The sequence below is a fragment of the Chlorocebus sabaeus genome, chromosome 17, assembly GCF_047675955.1.
Source record: "Chlorocebus sabaeus isolate Y175 chromosome 17, mChlSab1.0.hap1, whole genome shotgun sequence".
NCBI lineage: Eukaryota > Metazoa > Chordata > Mammalia > Primates > Cercopithecidae > Chlorocebus > Chlorocebus sabaeus.
This window is the reverse complement of record NC_132920.1, coordinates 45,704,333-45,726,893: the sequence shown is the minus strand read 5'-3', so window position 1 is coordinate 45,726,893 and position 22,561 is coordinate 45,704,333. Positions and strand designations below refer to the sequence as shown.

Here is a 22,561-nt window from a genome sequence, read left to right as displayed (position 1 = left end):
ATACTGCTAACCATCCTACAATGCACGGGGCAGCATCCCTGACACACACACACAAAGAATTATCCAGTCTGAAATGTCAATAGTGCCAAGATCTAGCCCAACGCCTTTTCATAAACCAAGAAACTGAGACACAAAGGAGTAAAGGGATTTGCCCTAGACCATCCTGCTGGAGAAAACTGGAAACAGAAAGAACACCACTGTGACCACTTCCCTTGTGAATACCCTTTAAAGTCACACAGATGTTTAATTTTTTTTTTTAAATAAATAAATCTACATCCTCAGAGTTGCAGACAAGTTCCCTGGCTTAAGCTCACCCAAATGCTTTCAGGACATTTCCTATTCTTGCAATTTAACTATTTCCAAGATTTCTTAGAAAATAGTGCCAAAGGGTTAAGAATGAGCAGATCTTCAAGGTCTCTAACTCTCCCTATGATGTGGGTCAGCTTGGCCACTGGCTGACCTTCTCTGCACCATGATTTCCTGGGTCCTTATTTTAGAATTGTGGTGAGCCCAAGCATTCAGAAAGCACAGGACACAGAGAAAGCAACTTTTCTACCCGAGGCCTTCAACCTTATCGCAAGTGGGGGAACTTACCAAAAATAAACAATGGCCAAGGGGAGAAAAAATCTCCAAACTATAGTTTTGTTCACTAGGAGAATTCTTCTGAGGCTATAGCCCGCCAGGCCAAGGTCCATTTTTACTCATCCTTGGGCTTTGGGTGACTTTATTTTTAAGAACCCAAAAGAGATGTGGAAAAGAAAACAGACTAGCCTACGTCTGGGCTGCCTGAGATCTTCTGCTGAGAGCCAGAGGTTCACTTGTGGGGCCGTGTTCATGTTCCCAGAGATGAGAATCATGAAGCCATCAAGACTGCATCTATACCCCGATAGGTCCCACAGTTGGAATAAATGGCCTTACTCAAGGTGAGCACTCCTTCCTTCAGACACAAGCTGGTAAGGAAGTGAGTTCACTGCTAGATTCTTTGCCCACCCCTCTCTAGGAATAGGACAAAACAAGACACCGTTTACCAAGATTTTTTTCTTCTCCCCAGTAATATAGCATCTCTTCTCTTAACAAGCCCTGGCAAGTGCCCAGGTGTAAGCAGGAGTAGACATCAGACTAGGGAGAAACCGTGAACAAGAAAAGACCCAAGGTACACACATAACAAAACCAAAAAAGCCATTTTATTGAAAATTAAATTCAAACTTCAAATTAATATTACAATCATGAGAAAAATGCCAAATAATTCAATTTACAGTTGCAACATACAATACAAATAGTCCCTTTGAAGTTAAGAGTAAACTCATCCACAATCATGACCTGTGGCACAAAGCAGAATTTTTACAATATGTGCATGGAAAGCAATTCTTGGGCAATAGCAATTGGAAAAAATAAAAAGGAAAGCTTGTATTTACACAAAATGCTACAAATATTTTTGTTCCACAGAAACCTAAGAATGGTAAAGCATATCCAAAAGAAATGGAATTTTATTCAGAATACCTAAGAAATTATTGTAAGTTATGGTTTTGGCTGATATATTTCAAAGTACTGCATTAAAAAGCAAACAGTTATTTGTAAACATGAAGTAAACAAACATCTAAAAAATTCTCACACAGAAAATATTTTTAAAATGCATTCGTTTTCTAAAAACAACAAATTCAAGGTTTGGAAGAATTATCTTTTATTATTGTTCTTTCAAATACCATAGGTATAATGGTTACTTTTGCTAATGCTTCGTGTTTCCATGTATTAACCTGGAGTCTGGGCAAGTCCCTTTCCTTGGAATGGAGGGAATCCTTAAAGCCGTACACATATCTCCTCCCTTCTGAATTTATCACAGATGGTCCCTAATGGTGTGGACTTCTCTGCTCATTTTGAAAGGGCCCTGGCAGGGGAGAGGCGGTGAGACCATCTAAAGAGCAAACGATAGTTAATCTGTTGAGTTTCTCAGTTCCAGGCTGAATGTTATTCCACTAATCTAAAACCAAAGCTGTGGTACCTGTTCTGGAACTCTGACATGGGTTAAAATTTGTGAGACAACTGAAATGGATAAAAATGTGGCTGCGTTGATCACACTATACATTCCAGCAATGTTTGTGCTACATAGAGAAGCACGCTATTTTAATTCCCAGGCACTAGCACATGGTTCCACAGTAGTAGTAAGACTTTGCTTGGGTCTTGAAATCACAAATCAAACACATGACCCAGTGCAAATTAAGGGTTCAGTTAAAAAAAAAAAAAAAAAAAAAAAGAAGAAGAAGAAAAACAAAATTTTAATCCCTAGACCGAAAAAGGGCAGAATTTGTTCTAAGAAATGTGAATTACCCCCATTGGGGTGGTTGGAGTGAGGGTGGAGGGAAGAAGTGCTTGAATTTTTCCCAAGGAAAAAAAGCTTCTAAAGTGTTTCTGGGTTGCTGCCTGCAGCCACTATAGTAACATTTCAACACAAAAGCGTCCCTAAAGTCACTCGGTATGTGTACTGTAAACTTAAAAAAGCCCTTTTAACATTACAAAATAATGTACAAATATAGTACCTTTTTAATTAAATAGGATGCAGCTGGCACTGGTGGTAACATTTTTATGTCAATTAATTAAAATTGAAATGTGTAACCAGACACTGGCTTTTTTAAGTGCTGCTGAAACAAACACATATTTTACACTTACAAATAAATGGACAGTGGTGTGCTTCAAGCTACCACACACAAACAATAAATAGTATCAATTACTACTTCCATCTTACTTAAGTAATAGAAAAGTGGCTTATTTATCTAAGCATACTTGGTATACAGCCTTTAGAAGGCAAAGTGTTTTGTTTTCCCATCCATTTTTATTAGAAGGAGTCAGGATGAATTCCAAGGGAGACTCCCAGGCAGGAAGCACAGGTCCAGCTGCCCCACACGCTGTCCTGCAATGCTGGGTGGCCTAAAAAGGTGGGTTTGAGAAGGACCAGAGAACAAGGGGGCCGTTAGGGGTTGAACGCAAATCTCTGCTAAATTCTGCTTGGGTGGGTGGAGGATTCCAATGAAGGGACCCTGACTTTTCGGGGAGGACAGCAGGGATTGGCCTGGTGGTATCATTAGACGATCCTTGTTTGGATTAAGGATTTGCACTTGGAAATCTGCCATGTGACTGCCAGGAGTGGTCAAAGTGCATGCCACAGAAGGGCTCTAGCTCAAATTCGTACACAGTACTAGACACCAAACTCCACACACCCTTGCCCTCCTTGGCCCTCCATTGTAAGAAATACAAATGTCAAAGGCTGTCTGTAGGTCCCCACGGGCCATATGTCCTCTCAGCTCAGCTACCTGCTGGAACTGGCTGCCTCTTCAGAGGACCTCCTCCCAAAAGACAGTGATGTCATTCTGCTCCTCTAAATGCAAATTCTGTGGAAAGTTGCCAGTGGGGCCTTGGGTAAGGCAGATTGGGCTTCCCCTGATATGTTGTTTGGTAAGGCTGGTTAGTTAAGAGTCCCTGGTGCAATTTTGCTCTCCTGTACTAGGTGTCTCATACTTGATCTTCTATCCACATGTGTGGCTTTAAGCTGACTATGTCTTTGCTATGAAGCCTGGCGATTTAGAGTTTTGCTTAACTATGAAACCACAGAACATTTTTCTGTAGTTCAATGATTTACTTGTGCTTGTCTTTTTAATATGACAAGAGTCATAATTACCCCAAAGAAATTAGAAAACCACATCACTCCAGCATTTCATGCTGATAAAGGGCTAAAGGTTGTTTTATAAATCCCTAATTATTGCTTTAAAAGGCAAAGCTGTGTTAGAGGCATTCAAAGATCTGAAAGAACTAAACATAACATTTCCTTCATACATCACAAAAACAATCTATATCTAAAATGTTTGGAGATGGAAGTATTTTTTAAAATCACATTGTGTCTGGATGAACTGAAATTGCTTAGCAATATTTCAGATATGGCTCTAGACCACTGAAGAAATTTGTTATTTAATAAAGAGCACTTTTAGAGACCGAAGTCAACATATCAATACACTAAGAAATGTTTCAAGGGTCCAAATGTCATTAAATAATTATAAATATATCTTTAAAGTTATATGACCATTCACGTTAGCAAGTTACCTCAGATTTTACACATATTCATAATTTAAAAAAAAAAGAAAACAAATAACACATAGCCAAACGCAAACACTATCTATACCAGTATGGCTATAATAATGTATTGCCATTTTCAGTTTTGCATAAAAGGAAAAGGCAGGTTTTAGGGATGGGATTTATTTTTGGTTCAGCGGGGAAAGGGGAGGAGGAGTGTTAAAAAAAAAAAAGTAAAATAAAATAATCTATCCTGATCAGTTATTTTTGAAGTCACTTTCTTAGAGCATGGAAAAAAAAAAAACAAAAAAAAAACGAACCCAACAGTTCAGATGAGGACCTGCAGCATGTCTGAAAGCAGAATTGGAAGAGTTATTCTGAATGATGGTACTGTGATGGAAGCGTCCATTCTACCTCATGTCCCTTTAGTGCACCTCAACTGGTTTTGTAAGCTGTCTGCGGAGGGCACTGGTCCATACACAGCTGCCACTGTGAGGGTGTGAGGTTTCAGAGCACAGAGAGGAAGCGGCTTTGCTCTTCTCCCTCCTGAACCTGGAGTCCACCTCTCTGAATTGGCATATGAACAGGTTATTGATGATAACAGACCAAACAACAAAAACAAAAATACCTTTTCCCTTCTTTGTTCCTTTGTAAAAGTACATCTTAAATAGTAAACAATCTGAAGCTCAATTGCGATTGTCTCTCTTGAGCCTTCTGCTTCTCAATATCTACCCTCTTATGGCTGCAAGATCATGACTGAGTGAATGAAAAATCTTCTAAAAAATAGGCACTTTGTAGAGAGCTAATCGATATACATATATATGCACTCTCTCTATATATGTATATATTGATACGTGTGGGATGTGGCCCCCAGATACCACTGGGCCACTGCTGAGGAATTTCAATATGGTCGCCAAACAGATTCATCCATTCTGCCACTAGAATTCAAAACAGTTGGGGAACTGCTGTGGCTTCCATCAGCGTCAACACCATCATTCTGGTTAGGCAAATTTGGATTTAATAGCGTGCTGCCATTCGAGGTGGTGGTGCATGGCGGAAGCATTCTGGAAGGAGACCGGTCTCCCCCCGGCACCATGGGAAACTGATAGGATCCTGACGAAGTGCCATAGTAGAGATATGGAGTGCTGCTGGTCTGGAAGGGTCCGCTCTGGCTTTGGGAAGAGCCGGGGTAGGGTGGTGGCAGGTAGGTGTGGTAGTGGGTGGTGGCGGACATACCGAGGGACATGCCTGAGGTGACTGGCGGGGTGTAAGTAAAGGTGGCTGGATAGTGCATTCGTGGGTTGGAGAAGCGGCTCTCAGTGAGGGATGAAATGCTTGGGAACTGCCTGGGGTCTGAAAAAGGGCCCAGTTCTGAAGCACCTAAAAATTATAACAGAAGATGGAGGGAAAAATCTGTAAATATCAATTAAAATAATGATAGAATTGTTACAAGAAAAAAAAAAAAAGAAAACTTTAGCTTTCCCAAAAAGGAACAGCAAGTCACAAACAGACCTTCAAATGCACCAGTCACTTTACAGTCTTTTTTCCCCCACTTTGTAGTCTTAACAGCATTGATCCTTAAATTTTTCACCCCAGAGAATCCCAGAGGGCTTGAAAAACCCACATGTGTGCCAGGTCAGTGTGTAAACCAACCCAACACTCTGATCACGTAGGTTCACTCACCAGACTTTAAGACCAAATCCTCATGGATTTTTTTTCTCTTTTTGTTTCTCGTTGCACTTTAGATATTTGAAGTGAAATTTTTACTAAGTCAGACAAGTTTATTTTCCTCAACTCAATATAAAGAAATTCCAAAATAATGTCTTATTGTTATTTACTCTTGGCAGGCTCCTTCATCATGAAGGAACATCAAAAAGATAGCCTATCATGTTCCTATCATTTCCTTTAACGCCTTAAAGGAATTTAAAATCTTGTCAGAAGTCTCATCTTAGCAACAGTGAAATCAAACCAGAAACTCGTAACTTCTCTGGGGGTGGACAGGGAGGGTCATAAGCTACTAGATCAGTCGGTTTTGAAAGTGGGAGTTAGGAGGCACAAGGGGGCTTGGTACCTTAGGAATCACTGCATTTCAAGTCTTGATGGGAGACTTGTGACCTCATTTAGGCCAGGTGCTGACAGTAGTGGTTGTGAGAGGCTCGCTGCCTAGGGGAGATTAAGAGGAGGGCACTCCCCACCCGTCTCCCAGGCCTTAGCACCACATCCAACAGAACGAGCTTCAAGTCAACTTGAAGCAGTAACCTGAAGGCAAAGATGGTTTTCCCCTAAAATGTGAAGCCCTTCATGTCTAAAGCTAACGGTAGGCCTCCTTAATAGATGTTTCTGGTGCCGAACTTATGAAACCACCGTTATACACCATTTCATGTGGAAATCAGTTTTCTGAAATGCTACAATCTTGTAGTTGTGAGCTTTAAAGACTGGGTTTATTATTTTTCTAGAATTGACAGAATTGTGACAAGCCCTTTTCTAATACCAGTACTCTTGTTAAGATATTGATCCCTTCTAAAATATTTTGATTATTCGGATCTCATATATTTGTTTTCCCTACAGCTTTTAGCTATAAAGGAAAGCACTAAACAATTCTTGAGGACTTTAATGAATGGGTATTTCTTCACCTCATTTTTATTCAGACCTTGTTCTCGGATATTACAATGTTTATTAAGGGAATAATCCGAACACTTTTCTTTTAGGGTGCCGACTGAAGGTTGTTAATTTTTGTTAAAATGCACACTGCTTATAATCTTCATAAAATGCAAGGGTTAAGTGCCATGATGTGCATTTGTAATATAAAGTGACTCTTTAAAAGCAACATATAGTTAACAAAATTTACAAATCGGACAGTAACAACCAGACAGCCCAACCCAGCCCAGCCCTGCCCAGCCCAGCAATTGTTAAAAGTCTCACCTGCCTGGCTCTTCTTACTGAGAGTGGAAGGCCAGAGGCAGAAGTCAGAGGTGGCAGTGTCATCATCTGTAAAATGAGGGGGATGAGCTCTAAGTTCCCTTCCAGCTCTAATGTTCTATGACCATGAATTCCAAGAGAGAAGGAGAAGCAACAGCCTTAGGGGAGGGGTAGACAGAGAGGTTCCCATGCCTCATTAGTATTTTTCCAGAATCCGCAGGCCCATAAGCAGAGGGTAAAAGCTAGGGAGCAGCTTCTAAGGCCAGAAGCAAACACTTTCAAGATGAAGAACCAAAACTGACATAGCCCAGGCAGTCACTCTCTGCTTTTTTATAAATTCTTCCATCCTCAACTAGCCTCTACCTATTCCTCCCCAAAACGAAATTTTGACAAGCTTAAGTTTAAAAATGTGGAAGCAGTGATTACGACAGAATCAGAAATGGGAGCAGATGCACCATAGCTTCTCCCCCGCCCAATGTTTGTGCCCTGCCTCGTACAATACAGAGGCCAAATGGAGGCCACAGCTGTTCCTCAGGCAGCCTCTGCATTGCAGGGCATCCAGGTGACCTTGAGCCGGCAGAACTAATAGCGATGGGCAGGTCACTTCTGTATGCATTAAGTTCAATAGTTAGATCATATAAGAAAAACCAGAATAATGTGAACAGTGTGTATCAGAAAGAAGTCACACTTAAAACCCCAACGTGTGCCCCCTGCAGAAGCATGGAGTTCACACAGATAGATATGTTAATGTAAAAACTGCTTCTCAGGTGTATTTGTACTTAAAATACACTGTAGTAATAATTACAATTCCGTATGGTTTCACTTATTTTGATGCAGAAACCTCATTAAAACTCTTTATGTGGGGCCCTGGCAATAAACTCCAATATGGTTTTGAATTTACTCCTCCCCCCTCCTTCCTCTCAATTTTACCTGATACATTTTGCTGATGTTTTTATTGCCCATCACACGCCAGGATCACTGTACCTTTTTGGTTTATAGATGGTAGCTAACACAAATTGACATTCGTTTTTCAATTAATGAGCTCTGGTTATGGTTTATAGAAAACAATGCAACAAATTTCCGCTAGGTTTACAGTATTTTAACCAATCATTTCTAGGCATTTGAGTCTCAATGTCTTGAGAATGGACTCTTTCTTGACAAAGATCGCTAATGTTGACTTGAAAGGGATTATAGGATGATTTTTCAACTTACAAACAATAGAATTTTCTGGAATTTGTTTAGTCATTTTATGTTACCAAGAAATGTTCCTGAAACATGTTGCAACATGTTCTGTAGGAAGAAATAGCAGCAATTTGCTCTAGTACGACATGAGATCCCTTATAAAATAATCACAATAGGGTGGTGGCAGAAACATTAAACTTAAAGACTATAAACTCCTTCCTAATCTTCAATTTTTTAAATAATAATTGTTACAGAAGCAAATAATACCATTAAATTTTCTTCCATTGAATACAGTTGTATCTTTGCTTCTAATCTCTGTTTTGTACATGAACTCAGGTTTTCTTCTAGAACTCCTTCTTGGGCTCTTTTGACATTGTATCCTAAACTAGTCATATCTTGTGTCACCAACCACATTGAAGCCACAAACTTACAAACACAGAACTGGATATTACATCAACTAAAGTAAGCAAAATGTAAATTTGACTTATTAAGAGTCCACATTATGAAAGCCTAGAGTTCTAAAAGTAGTGCAACCCCGATCTGATTTTATAAATATAAAACCAAAGCTCAGCCACTCCCCCAGTGATACGCCTGGTACCCTCAGAGCTCCCAAGAGCCCGTTTAAAACTCCTGACTACAACTTACTGGATAAAGGTGGTTTGGAGACATTTTTAAAATAGCAAGGAATAACTTGCACAAATCCATTCTTTTTGCTGTTATCCATATTATCTCCTCCATATACAAAGTACATTCGGCTATGAGGCTTTGCTGAACAGTGGAGAAGTTGAGAGTGCTATAGCCAACACTAGATCACTTGGTGCTAAGAGTTTTAAAATGGTATGTGCCTACATCTGGGGGTTCCTGGGGGACTGCCAGGAGTTACTAGAAGCCCAAGATAATCATTGTGCATTTTCCCAATGGGCTGGCTTTACTCAACTTGGGGAAAACAATACACTATACAATAAACACGAATATGATGTGGAAGAGAATGCAACATTTACGTGAATTTTTAGTCAAAGTCAAATAAAAAATCACCTCAACAAAAATTTTGCACTCGTACAGCTTTAGGCTATGCTCCCAGATCCCCTAAGCTACTCAAATATTCCATTATGCTAGTTGAGGAACTCTGATGGAAAAGTCTAAACTCCTAATTTACTGCTTAGGTAATGCAAATCTAACCCCTGTTTGACAAATAGGAAGGGTGATACCTAGAGAAAGGAAGCCATTTACTCAATATCACAAAATCACAGCCACAGCTAGACAGCCTCTTTGACTTCTAACAAAGGATATGTGATCTAAGTTACCCTTAAGGAATCTGGTTAACATGATCACAGATCTATACACACACACACACACACACACACACACACACACACACACACCCCTCTGCTATCTTAGAGGTTGGTTTGCCTAAATGAAAAACACTTAAAATATCTCAAAATACTTACATTGACTCTTCTGCTGCCTAAGTGCTGCCCCAGTGAGAGTTCCTATCTTTGGGATATTATTAACAACTCTTTCAGGCCTTGTTGATCTAATCTGCTAAATAATGGGCGATTAGTTTAGTTGCTCAGGGCAACATGTGAATGAGACCAAGGTCAAGGGTATGATCCCCTTAGGACCTGCTGGCTTCCTACAGATGCATTTCATTCCAAAACTGCTGTCTACACCCCTAGCCAAAGCCAAACAGCTTGCAAACAAATGTAGCTGTCATAAAGAGAGCTGCAAGAACTTTGCTCATTAAAATAGTAACGGCAGTGGCAGCAGCAATTTTTCACAACCTAATATACACAGGGAAGAATATATTAATAAAATTTCCATGGAGTGCAAATAAAAATAAAATCACTAATAAAAGTAAAAACATCTTTCTCCTCCTCCCAAGGTCTATGAGGGAAAAGGAAATAGCCTCTCTTTACCCAACTAGGTTTCTTGGTCTTCAAGTGGAAAGTGTGTGAAACCAAGATAAGGGGGAATTCAAAGAGAATTTCTTGGTCTGATCTCCAATTTTCAGGGCCTGCAATCCTCCACGTGGCATCTTTCACACGCTGCTTTCCAATGCTGCTTATCCTGCGTCACGTTTGGCTCCCACTGAGAGTAGCTGTGGAGGGTAGAGATGTGTCTGATACTTTTTTGCCTCCCCTTCAGAACTTCGTAACAGTCACACCTGTGTTTGACATTTGTAGGCCTTTACCAAGGCCTTTACTTTAACATACATTTTCTCATTGACTAGGCCCCCAATAAATAATGGTTGGTTGATGGAAAATGGGTAAGGTGATCTCTAGAACAAAAAGAAATTGGAATTTGAGCAAAATAACATACTAGGTACTTGCCATTGGGGCTGTCAGCTGGGAAACCCCATGCCCCATGTCCTCTTGGCCTCTGTGCGGTACATTCACACATCCCTGTGGAGCAGGCAGGTCGGGGCAGAAAAAAGGAAGGGGAGCCTTGAGTCCAGACTGAACATATGTTGGCATATTCAGAGTCCTCTGCCCACTTTATGTGAGGGGATAAAGGTACAGAATGAAAAGCCATCATACTTCTCAGCAATGAGGTGTTAACTTCAAAGCTTCATTGGGGCCTTTTAAATGGTAGGAGTTATTGCTTCAACAAATCTCAAATAAATCCCAAGAACGTTTTATTAACCCCCTCTCAGAGTTCTTTCTACTGGAACATGTAATACACAAGACCTACGTGGTGAAGCTGCTCTCCCCTGGTAACCAAGAATCTTCTCCCACTTTTAAACGTTTTGGCTGCCCCCTTACCAACAGCTCTATTATTTAATTTCCTATTTTACTTCTGTTCCAATAGCATTTATTTTCTGTATCACTCTTTTGCACCCTTACTCACTCTCTTACTGAATTATTAGCTGTTTATTAGTCTGTTTTCTCCAACTATAAAGTCAGCTTTGGATGGCAAAGAACATGTTTTCCTCTCATAGCCCTCTCAGAACCTAGTACATTGTAAGAGGTTAAAATGAAAAAAAAAAAAAAATGTGGGTGCATGGTTGGATGGATAAATGAATACATAAATTAGTCTAAGGATTGGGAACTCCGTACAATAACTCTGTACAGTTTTAACACAAAAGAAAAAGATATGAAAAGCATTGAGCAATGCTGACATCAAACCTAAAATGTAACTCAAATACACTCCATACTTATAAAACCTCGTAAAACTCTCCTTAAAGAGCATTCAGAGCTATTCCCAAGCATTATTGCATCACTTGACCTCACATTGCAGACAGGAGCCCCCAAAACAGCAGTTGACACTAGTAAACGGATGCCTCTGGTTTGTTACCACTGTTATTTCCTCTTCAGTCCCAGCACCTGCCTTGCCTCCCAGCCAGTATCTGGGTGTAGATCCACACTAGGGAGCCCCGGGGAGACTAGATGAAGGGGAAAGAGGGCCAGGTCAGAAACGCATGGCCTGCTGTTAGGTAAGCATACTCGTCCTTCCTCATGATCCTGGGTTAATTGCTGCCACTAAGATCATAATCTTTGAGTGAGTAGCTTAAAGGAACAGAGAGTGAAACTAGCATCTTGTTTGAATCTTTAGACTAGTATGCAGAAGCAGAAGTCAGAGTCATCAAGAATCATAGATGAGTTCCATAGATGAATTTTATAGACACGGAAGCCTGCAGGCATGGTAGATCTGAGCGGCAACACGAGACTCCGACATGATTCTCTGTCCCAGCTCCAGCATTCTATTCTACCTCTGCACCCTGACAGAGCATGCAGGGTGCAGAGGAAAACACGGAGGGTCTGCCTTGAGCTTCTTGAGATCTGCATTCTATGAAAACACACACAAAAAGGGAAATTTTTCCACTTACTGCCTTTTTAAGTCACACAGGCAGTGGGGCCTTAAAACAAGAGTGTATTACCCCTTACTCAAGCATAGGCCAGCCACCTTTCAAAAGGCCTATCTGAGCAATTCTGTAATGAAGGAGTGAAAAGGAAGCTATGTGCATATTCAGAGTCCTCTACCCTATTTCAAAGTCATATCCCACTGCTCCTCAGCATGGCCCCTCTTTCTGGTGGAGTGATATATACTCAGGACACTCAAGGGAGCTTTGCCCATGCTCTCCACAGCACCCATGGCTTTCTCCCTTCTCTCTGTCAGACCAAGGTAAGCAAGCACTGTCTTCAAATCTCACCACTACACAAGGATTTCCTGGGCATACAAATTCTTACCATAATATTTCATTTATCAAACAAACCTTGGACATTTATGTAGAGAAATCTTACTGCTGCACACATTCCTAAGTATCATCATTGGTTTTAAATAAGAATTTTCATTTTCCAACTAAAGAGGAAGCAAATTAAGAGTAAGAATGACATATTCTTCCAGATCCCAGCTAATACATAGTATGGTGCTGAGAAGACAGATGCTTCAAAAAATTTTGCTAAGCAGATGAATTACTACCAAAGTCTCAAGCGGCAAGCATGACAGAGGTAGAAATGCTATATAAACATTATCCAAAAGTCAAATGTAGACTATATGCAAAATATTACTTTGCATTTTCCACACTGAGGTTCTAAGAGACCAATTTTCTAAATTTCCCGGAATTTCTCCCCTCACACTAAAAAATGATCAACTATCCATCACTAACTTAGTTTTACTTTTCATTTCATTAGATGATAATTAGGAAAATGTACCATATATGGAAGACATGCAATGGATCATCCTGATGGAGAAGAAAGCAGCAAAATGAGATTGTGAAATCATTTTAAGATAATGAAATGACCAGCAAACTCCATTCTTTTGCAAAAGAGAGGGAAAGTGCCTCAACTATCCAGTCTAAATATTTGTTTTCTGTGTTGTAATGAATTGTACTTTTCCACTGCACGCTCAGAAATTCTGAAAGAACTAGCTGATCCTAAGGCTAAGAAAGTATGTTATGCTGAAGGAAAAAGAGAGAGAGAGAAAAAAAAAAAACTGGCAATTTTCAGAAAATTCAGCCATTCCTTAAACCCACCCAAATTTTGAGGATATTGTTGGAAGAATATATTTCCTTTTGTAAAGGGAAAGGGGGCAGGCAGTAGAAGTGTGAGTGAGTGTGTATGCATACAGGGAGGGAGAGCAAGGGAAGGAAGGAGCCAAAGATGGAGGGGGAGAGAAAAGGGAGGAAAAATGAGAGAGATCTTCCTGCTAGGCCTTGATTAAGAACTTTTTAAATCCTAGGAAGGGTGGATAGTCTTTGAAACCAGATCCGCTGCAGGAAGGAGGCCAGCACCCAGGACACCGTGTCTTTCAGAAGGGGCCACCCACGGTGCCGTGGCAGTCATATGACTGCCCTGTCACATCCTGAAGCCATTTCCAGCCCATGCACACGTCTGTGCTCCCATTTAGAGAGGATGGGATATATTGGGAACACATATGGAAACACTTTTAGAGAATCAGTTTCCATGAAATTCATAATGAGCCAAGTGGCTTCAGATGTGGTTGCGTTCCTCCGATTAGCCAGCAAAAAAAAAAAAAAAAAAAAGGAAAAAAGGAGGAAAAAAAAGGGACAAATCCACCCTTTCAGACCTTATTTCAGTTTCAGAAAAATTAAAAACCACTAATGACTTATGGCTACCAAAACATGGAAAGAAGGAACTAGGAAAAACGAGGGAGAGAGGTTTAAAAGTGATAGCCTTTCCCTTCTAAAAACAACAGTTTCAATATCGGTAATCTTACCTTAAATCAGAGAGAGGCTTTCCTGCGATGATATCCGCCTAGAGTGGCATAATTAATTTTCTGACATCTTGGCAGGAGGTTGTGCGCATGTGCAAACGAAGGGGTGGGAGGTGGCGGGGAGATGGCGAGCGAGGCAGAGGCTGCAAGACCAACCCTTATTTGATAACATATGTGGTCAATTAAGATTATTTTAAAAATTGCAAACTAAATGATAAATTGTTCCTAAGTAAATCTTTCAAAAAAAAGCCAGAATTCAGACAGGACAGCCTGGTATTTTCCTGTGGCCTGCGCTAGTGGTAACTTGGGCTATATTAAAAGCAGAAATTTATGAACTGGTTGAGATGTTATATATTAGACACCAAAGCCTAACTGATAGGAAGGCATGAAATATAAGAAGTGGACAAATGGAGAAGGGTTTTTAAAGAGGGACGTTTAACTGATATTAGTAAGTTAAAACATTATTTTTGTATTAAAACAAAAACATACATATTCTAAAATAAAATTCACATACATTCTCAGATAAAACAAGAGACATGAAAATATTCTCCTTAGGGGACTTGGGGTTGTTTTGGGTTATGCCAGAAGATTGGGGAGAGCAGGGGTAGTGAAGGAGCCCTTGAGTTTCCTCTGCCCTTTGAGGCGCTCCCGTGGAAAAATCTGCGCGGCATTTCTTTCAGGCTTGGTAGCAAGCCTGAAGCCCTGGTGCAGGAATGTTCTGACTTGAAGCTGCTTGATGATGGGCTGGGAACCAGAACCGTCTATTGCTTAACAGACGAGTTAGTTGCTTAGTTCCCTAACCATATGAGTCCTATAAGTGATGGAACAGCCACAGCATCCCATCGTGTTAGCAAAAATTGACTAAAAGAGTGGCTAACCAAACAACTGGGATTCCTTGGCTCAGATCTGCAGAAGCACTCGATTGAAGCACTCCCACTGCCATTTTGTCATTAAATCCTCTGTGAGGTAGCAAAGTCACTGGCTGTACTTTATGAATGGCAAACTTAAACTCAAAAAACAGTGATTTCATCGAAGTTACAGATCAGTACATGGTGGCCCACGACCCGGCCCCAGACTTGTGGGGGCTTTGCTGCCACTGTCTCCCCTAGGATGCAGGAATTTGGAGTCATTTTCATGTGAACTCTAGCAGCCTGGCCATGGCTACCAGGAAGGCGATGATGAAAAGCGTTCTGACCAATTATCACTGACAGCCCTGCGGATGGAGGTGGAATGGGAGGCAGATGCATTCACTTATTTGCCATGCTTGACCCAGCCCCAGAATTCTGATATTGTCTTTACCACTGGCATTCTGAATGATATGAAGCAAATCACGTTTTATATTCCTTAGTGTCACTGCATGAGACACTTGTAAGCAGGAATTGGTAACAGTACACAGCAAATAGCCAACATTTCCGTCCTAAAAGGGCATTCCTCCCTACCCGTACTATTTGAACTAGTAGAGCCAGAGAAGAAGGAAACCGAAAAGATTGGGTCTCCAAGCTAGAAAATACATAAATTGAGAATCAAAATCCTGAAATTCGCGATCAACCCCACACACCTAACTGCAGATCCAGTCAAACTCTTCTGGGGGAAAAAAAAAAAAAAAAAAAAAAACCCATAAGTGAGAAGAGAGATGCTGGTTGAGGTAGGAAAAGACTATGAAATGAATAATCACCACAAAGTCCACTGTTTTCAGATAGAGTTTGAAGAGTTCTAGTCGGACTCTGCTTCTTAAAGTAGGACTCAAGCTGCTCCTTTAAATCTAAAACCTACCCAATCTAAGACTACACCTGTAACTGAGACTAGCACTGGTCCAGGAGAGACGCCAGGGAAAAGGAAGAGTCCACTGCAGGCAGCGGCTGCTTTCAAGTCCAAATCACACAAAACCTGACAAGCTGGGGGCGCTATTTAAAAAAAAAAAAAAAAAAAATACAATTTCCCAAAATAGATCTCAAAAGGCTTGGTGCCCAGGTGTGGTCCAACAGCCCTGAGGCCATCCTAGGCCTTAAAGCACGTGGCTCAAATTGCCTAATGCCCCTAGACCTAGGACTTGAACCAGATTACTAAGTGCTGTTCAATCTCTATAATTCAGCTCTAAAAGATACAGCTACCCCAGGCCTAACACAATCCATATTAATCTAGGATCAAAGCCACAGGCTTCAGTCTCAAACTGTACGGTGCAAGGACCTATGCTTATTTTTGCCCTTTCTCCCTCTACAGTCAGATGCAGCCACTTACCTGTGCCCCAGTGGAGGCCTGGGCTGACCATGCCCTGGGAGGGGTTCCTGCCCCAGGAGGAAATACATAAGGGGCTTCCAGGTTGTGACAGACGCTGCCTTTACATTCGAGGTTCACTTTGTGTGTTGCATCTTCTGCTTGGGTGGTTTATCTGGGTTCCTGAATCTTTATCTTGTTTGACTTTCTGGTTCCTTGGGATTTCCTTGTTCATGTCTGCCTACCTGTTCCGTGACTTCACGTCAGGTTTTTTCGCTCAGGTGTGTGTGTGTTTCTAGACTCTGTGTTAAGTGCACACAAACATTTGCAAGAGCAACAATCTTGTCCCAACTTACCTTTCCAGTCTTATGTCTCATTTTCCTCTCATGAACTCTACAATCCAGACATACCGGACCCTCTTCCATCTTCTGTGCTACCCTGCCTTTTCCCACCTTCCTGCCTGGGTTTACATTAGCCCCTTGGCCCTTAGTATCCCCCTAGCCCCCTACCCTATCTCAACTCCTTAAAATTCTAAACAGCCTTTAAAATTGACCTCACAGTCCCCAATTGCTGTGAAGCTTCTTCACATATTCTTGCTTTAGCCCACAGTAACCTCCCCTTTCTCTCTGCAGGCAATTAGTTCTTCATTTGTATCTTTCTTATAAGTTTGCTGGGGGAGCAACAATTGCATGGTCACCTCTACTAGCCTTTTTTTTTTTTTAATTTAACTTTTAAGTTTAAGGGTACATGTGCAGGTTTGTTACACAGATAAACTTGTGACTCGGGGGTTTGTCGTACAGATTATTTCATCATCCAGGTATTAAGCCTAGTACTCGTTAGTTATTTATCCTGATCCTCTCCATCCTCCCAGCCTCCACCGTCCATATGTGTCCCTGTGTTCTCAACATTCAAGCTCCCACATATATGTGAGAACATGCAGCAGTATTTGCTTTTCTGTTCCTGCATTAGTTTGCTAAGGATAATGGCCTCCAGCTCCATCTGTCTTCCTGCAAAGGACATGATCTCGTTCTTTTTTACGGCTGCATTCAACTAGCCTTTAAAAAATGGGAATGCTGTCCTATTTATCTTTAAACACACCATCGCCTCTCTCAGAGTTACATACAAAAAGTATTTAAATGTGTGTCTAAGGGAAAAATGATGGCAATAGCAGATTTGACCTAAACCTGCTAACTGCCTACTTACTCTACCTGTGTGTACCTGAAAGGGTTCAGGTTAGTTGTGGAGCCACAGCTCCGCCCTGACTACCAGTTAGTTCTGCAGCGAGTCTCTTGCTCACCTCTGTCCCCTGGCTTGCCCCCTTTACCCTATGAACAAAAACTGTTTGTGATGTTTTCAGTCCCAGCAAATCATCAGGTCCCACATCAACCTACCTCTCAAAACTCATCATGAAATGATAAGCTAACATCTCAGATTTTGCTTTTTAAGTTTTCACTGTTTTTACATACTTTTAGTTTTACCTTCACCAAGAGCCTGAGAGGTAGGCAGGATAGGCACCAAGTGATAAAGAGGCTTCATCAGAGAAAGAAGGCACCGTCTGGAGGACACAGCTCATTAGTGCAGAGCTGAAATGAACGCATTGGGTTTCCAATTTGTGTCCTTTTTTTCCCCCAGTAGAGGTGCCTCATTAGCATCTACTACTTTTCATCCAAAGTCTCGACAGGAGGGCTGGGTGTGGTGGCTCGGGCCTGTAATCCCAGTACTTTGGGAGGCCGACGCAGGGGATCACTTGAGGCCAGGAGTTTGAGACCAGCCTGACCAATATGGTGAAACCCCATCTCTACTAAAAATACAAAAATTAGCCAGGCGTGGTGGAATGCACCTGTAGTCCCAGCTAATCGCGAGGCTGAGGCATGAGAATCGCTTGAACCAGGGAGGTGGAGGTTGCAGTGAGCCGAGATTGAGCCACTATACTCTAGCCTGGATGACAGAGTGAGACTGTGTCTCAAAAAAAAAAAAAAAAAAAAAAAAAGATGGTATTTCTTTAAAAACAGGGCACATTTCAATTTATATTTTTAAAGTGATGACTGGTATGCCTTCTCGCATTGGATGTTTATATCCAGTGACATCAGGAACCAAACTACTACCTTTTATTTAACTGAAAAACTGACTTTGCAAAGAATTTCTTTCTCTTTGTTGCTAGGAATTAGCCTAAAACCATGTACAAGAGTCTTCCTGCTATCCTGAGACAATGCTCCTTATGTAACTTCCGAATCCAAATGCAGTGTTGTAGTAACTCGTTCCTCTGACAGTCGCAGCGTTTTTCCACTCAAGCCCTGCACACAGAATTAACTCAAAACTTCTGCAAGGAAAACGTCCCTTTTAGAGTTTGATTTGGCATCAGTTTCAAAGAGCTGTTTGTATATTTTAGAATATTTAGAATTTTCCTTTGATTGAAAACTCTCTTTTAACAATGGACAAGAGATGATTTCTCTTCTGAGTGATTTAAACAAAAACAAACACATCTTAGTTACATAGAGCCTTGTTCTCAAAGTGGTCTTTCTGAAAGAAATCAAACCCTACAGATTGTTAAGCATTTGGCAAAAGCCTTCAAAGAGCCAAAGCCAAATAGCGAAATTTTCCTTGTTGTAGGAGATAAACAAATACTAGAGCAAATTTTTTAAAAAATAGAACCTCCTTTCACTTTCTACTCTGCTCGATAACATTCCCCTCTCAACACACACACACACACACACACACACACACACACACACCCCTTCAGAGGGGTTTCATCTTCAATGTTTATTCCTGGTGCTATAGTAATAAACTTGCCACAAATGGACATTTTCAACATCTGTTTGTGGCTGTTCCCAGACGTCTTGTATTTCTTTGGGACATGAAGCCCTCTGTCTCCCAAGTGTAAACAGACACACCTAATTATGTATTAAGGTGTCTGAGAGGAGCTACTTGTTTTGATGACCGTAAAAAAAAAAAAAAAGAAGAAGAAGAAGAAGAAGAGCCCGGTCTGCTTAGCTCGCTGTGGGATGTGGGATAAACACACAGTAGTCCAGTAGTAGCTCCTCAAACAGTGGAAGTTCTCTGCCTGCCAAGGACAAAATCCAAGTCCTATTTTTCTCAGCCTGAGAATCATGTCCACTGAGTCCACTCCAGATGTGGACCAAAGGAGTCAATGACTGGGCAGGAGAGACAGTGCTGCCACAGATGCAGGGCCACATCTATTTACTCTTTTCATAAGGACTTAATTTTCGGGTGAAAAGAGGAAAGGTGCAGAGGAGGAAGAGGTCATTGGGGGTTCATTGTTTTTCTTCTTCTTCAGGTCACAGTGGCCATGGATAGCAATTTTAATACAATATCAGTAGCCTATGAGAAATGTAGCCGGGAGAAAATAATTCTAGAGTGTTGAACTAGCAACTGGAGATGTGGGTTCTGGTCACAGTGCTGTCCTTGCCTTGCAGGGTGATCACGGTGGAGTCCCTTTCCCTCCCTGACCCACACATTCTTCTTCAGTAAAATGAGGGGTGGGGACGAAATCATCTCTGTGGGTTTCCCGGCTCCAAAATTCTGATCCTGCTACATATTGGACAAGTCTGAGAATTCCAAAAATACCTTCAAAAATTCTACTAGAAATACTGTTTCTGTGAAGAATGGTTCCCATTCATTAAAAAGCAGTACTAGTTTTCAAAATGAGGTAATAAATCTATACATTCAATGTGAAAAAAAAATATCCAGGTTTGCTATGTACAAAATGTCAATTCAAAAATTTAGGATCTTTTCTAAAAATTAAAAAAATGTAATTGTTAACAACCGTTCCCAACACAGGCCAAAAGAAAATGGAAACATTACTAGCTTTTTAAGAAAGTCTTTCATCCTTAAATTTAGCAGTAAAGGAGGTTAAAACGAACACTTCAGGCTCACATATTCGATGGGAGATATCATGTGAGTTATTTCTCTTTCTTTTCTGTTCTAGATTATTTAAGCAAACTCTTTGATCTGAATTATCTCAAGTTAAAATTAATGATTTTTTGTATCAACCTTTCCAGCTCTCACAGGGTAGAATATATTGAGCATAATTTAAGTGGCTTTAAATTTCCTTGCCCCACATATAAAAGCATATATTTTGAGGCTTTTTTTTTTTTTTTTAAGACGGAATCGCACTCTGTTGCCAGACTGGAGTGCAATGGCACCATCTTGGCTCACCACAACCTCTGTCTCCTGGGTTCCAGCGATTCTCCTGCCTCAGCCTTCCGAGTAGCTGGGACTGCAGACGCGTACCACCACACCTGGCTAATTTTTGTATTTTTAGTAGAGACGCAGTTTCACCATGTTGGCCAGGATGGTCTCGATCTCTTGACCTCGTGATCTGCCTGCTTTGGCCTCCCAAAGTGCTGGGATTACAGGCATGAGCCACCGCACCCAGCCTCTTTTGAGGTTTTAAGATTTCATTAATGTGTACATTTTAAATTTCTAGAATAAAATTTATGTTTTTACAAAATTGGGAGGTAGATTTTTCCGCTATTATTTCTGGTTAGGGATTTGGTCCACTTTACTTTATTTTGGGTTCTCTGATCTGCATCAAACCATGAATTTTGGCTACTTAGTAAGGATTAATGGTGTTATCCAGGTGTGGGCTGGAAAGACTAGTGATACAAATATTCCTCTTAGGATGATATCCAACAAGCCTTTGTAGCAAAGTCTGATTCTGATATGGAGACTCCTACAGCAATGCAGAGTAGGGAAAAGCACATTATGTGGAGCTAAAAGACCTGGAATTGAGTTTTCACCCTCAATCCCTTTCAATTGATGACCCTGAACAAATCTCTGAATGTCTCTGAGCCCCAATTTCCTACTGGCAAACTACTGAGTGTAACAGTATTGATACTCCAATGCATTGTGACGATTAAATGAAATAATGTCTGTGAAAGTGCTTTCTATAGATGTAAAGCACTATCTAAGTATTATTAATACTAAGTCTTACTACGCATTTATTTTTACTCTCACCTTTGGACTTAGTTGTAAAATTCTTCCCATTTTCCCCTTCACTTAATTTGTCTTAGGTTCTAACATGATGTTCTTTATCTGTGAGCTTTAAGTACTTTCTGCCATCAGAAAAGCGCTATTACAGAGGACCCGATCATCCTGCTTATTTTTAATTCCCTAACTCTCTGGAATTCCTTAAGGAGAGCAGTGGAAGACTTCCAGGTGCCCTCCTAAGATGCCTCCTCCTTCCTGGGAGTCCTCAGTTTGTCTGTATATATTCTGTTGCACCTGCCCGAGTCTCCACTTCTCCTGGATGACCAGCAGCATCCTCTGGAGACAGCAGCTTGATAGGCTGCCAGAGTCCACTTGTCATCTAACTGCACTGGGCCATGGGCCTCTTCATATGCAATATGATACGATGGGGGAATGCAATCACCCTAACTCACAGATTGTACTTGTGCCTATCTCTTTGTTCTTCCTGTTTCTCTCAAGGTTAACCTGTTTGTTACACTTGTTGGAACTTACTTGCCACATTTTTAGATAACTGAAGGGATTTACCTCCAATTCGCCTTCTATATAACCTAAAGTGGTACTGCTTATTTGATTTTAATGAATTTTTACAAAGATTATTTTCAAACTTCTAACTAGACATTCTATAATTTGCAGTTTGAGATTTAACCTTTTCATTAAAATGGTGGTAGGAAGACCCCTGGGAGAGGTTCACTTTGGTGAAATAGTTTTTCTCTCTTAGGTACCAGGGAATGTGGTAAAGTGCAGGAGGAAGGCAACTTAGCCATCTGTAGAAGCCATGGCTTTGCAAGTCCGAAGCTGACACCTCAAATACTAGCTTGCAAAGTCTGCAAATGGGCTGAAAGATAACCACATCTCCAGTTCCCTCATTTTAAGGCACCTAAGTGTCTAGTTACCTATCTCCTAACCCACCTGTGCAGTGATTTTCACTATTATACCACAGTGGTGTTGTAGTGAAAAAAGATCAGTACCAACGCCTTGAGACTGGAGCGGGAGGGCATGAGTACAAGCAAGTCCAGCCACTCATCTGAAGAGGAGGGAAATTCATTATACACATGTGTATTGTCAGGACTCAGACCTCTTGGCTCAAGGGAAGAAAGCGCGCCTCTTTCCAATAAAGCACCCTACCAATTTTATTCCTTTTTAAAGTGACTGTTTTTTTTCCAGTGGCTGTTATCTGTTATCTGCTGCTTCTCACTCTAGTGAGAAAATTCACATTACATTTTTTCGCCTCCATTCTCTTTTACTATACCCTGCTAAATGAAAAGGCCATGGAGAAAGGTTAAAAACTAGGTTTGACAGCCAAAGAAACAGCCAACCCATGACCCGAAGCTCCAATCTATGAAGTTTTTGGAGCTCTGAGAATTATTCTGGATTCCCTATGATGACACTCTTTGAATTGTATCTTCTATTGAGTCCTTGAGCTTCCAAAACTCAAAATAAATCCATCAAATACATTTTAGGTAGGTTTGGTCACTGGGAAATGTGCTCTCCAGGTCCTGATTTTATGATTCTCCTTTCCTTTAAA

General features: G+C 40.9%; 1 protein-coding gene across 2 annotated transcripts in view; it reads right to left on the bottom strand.

The window, feature by feature from the left end:
- Nucleotides 1-1,164: 1,164 nt before the first annotated feature.
- Nucleotides 1,165-22,561, bottom strand: part of RUNX2 (RUNX family transcription factor 2) — a 221,476-nt gene continuing 200,079 nt past the window's right edge. Inside the window, exons 8-9 of one of the 2 annotated variants that reach the window (XM_007972361.3) lie at nucleotides 6,982-7,047; nucleotides 1,165-5,439 (exon numbers count right to left, since the gene is read on the bottom strand). In XM_007972361.3, the coding sequence (XP_007970552.2) occupies nucleotides 4,961-5,439; nucleotides 6,982-7,047 (545 nt within the window). In that variant the 3' untranslated portion in view covers nucleotides 1,165-4,960. The remainder of the gene's footprint in view (nucleotides 5,440-6,981; nucleotides 7,048-22,561) is intronic. The other variant, XM_007972363.3, reaches the window with a different exon arrangement.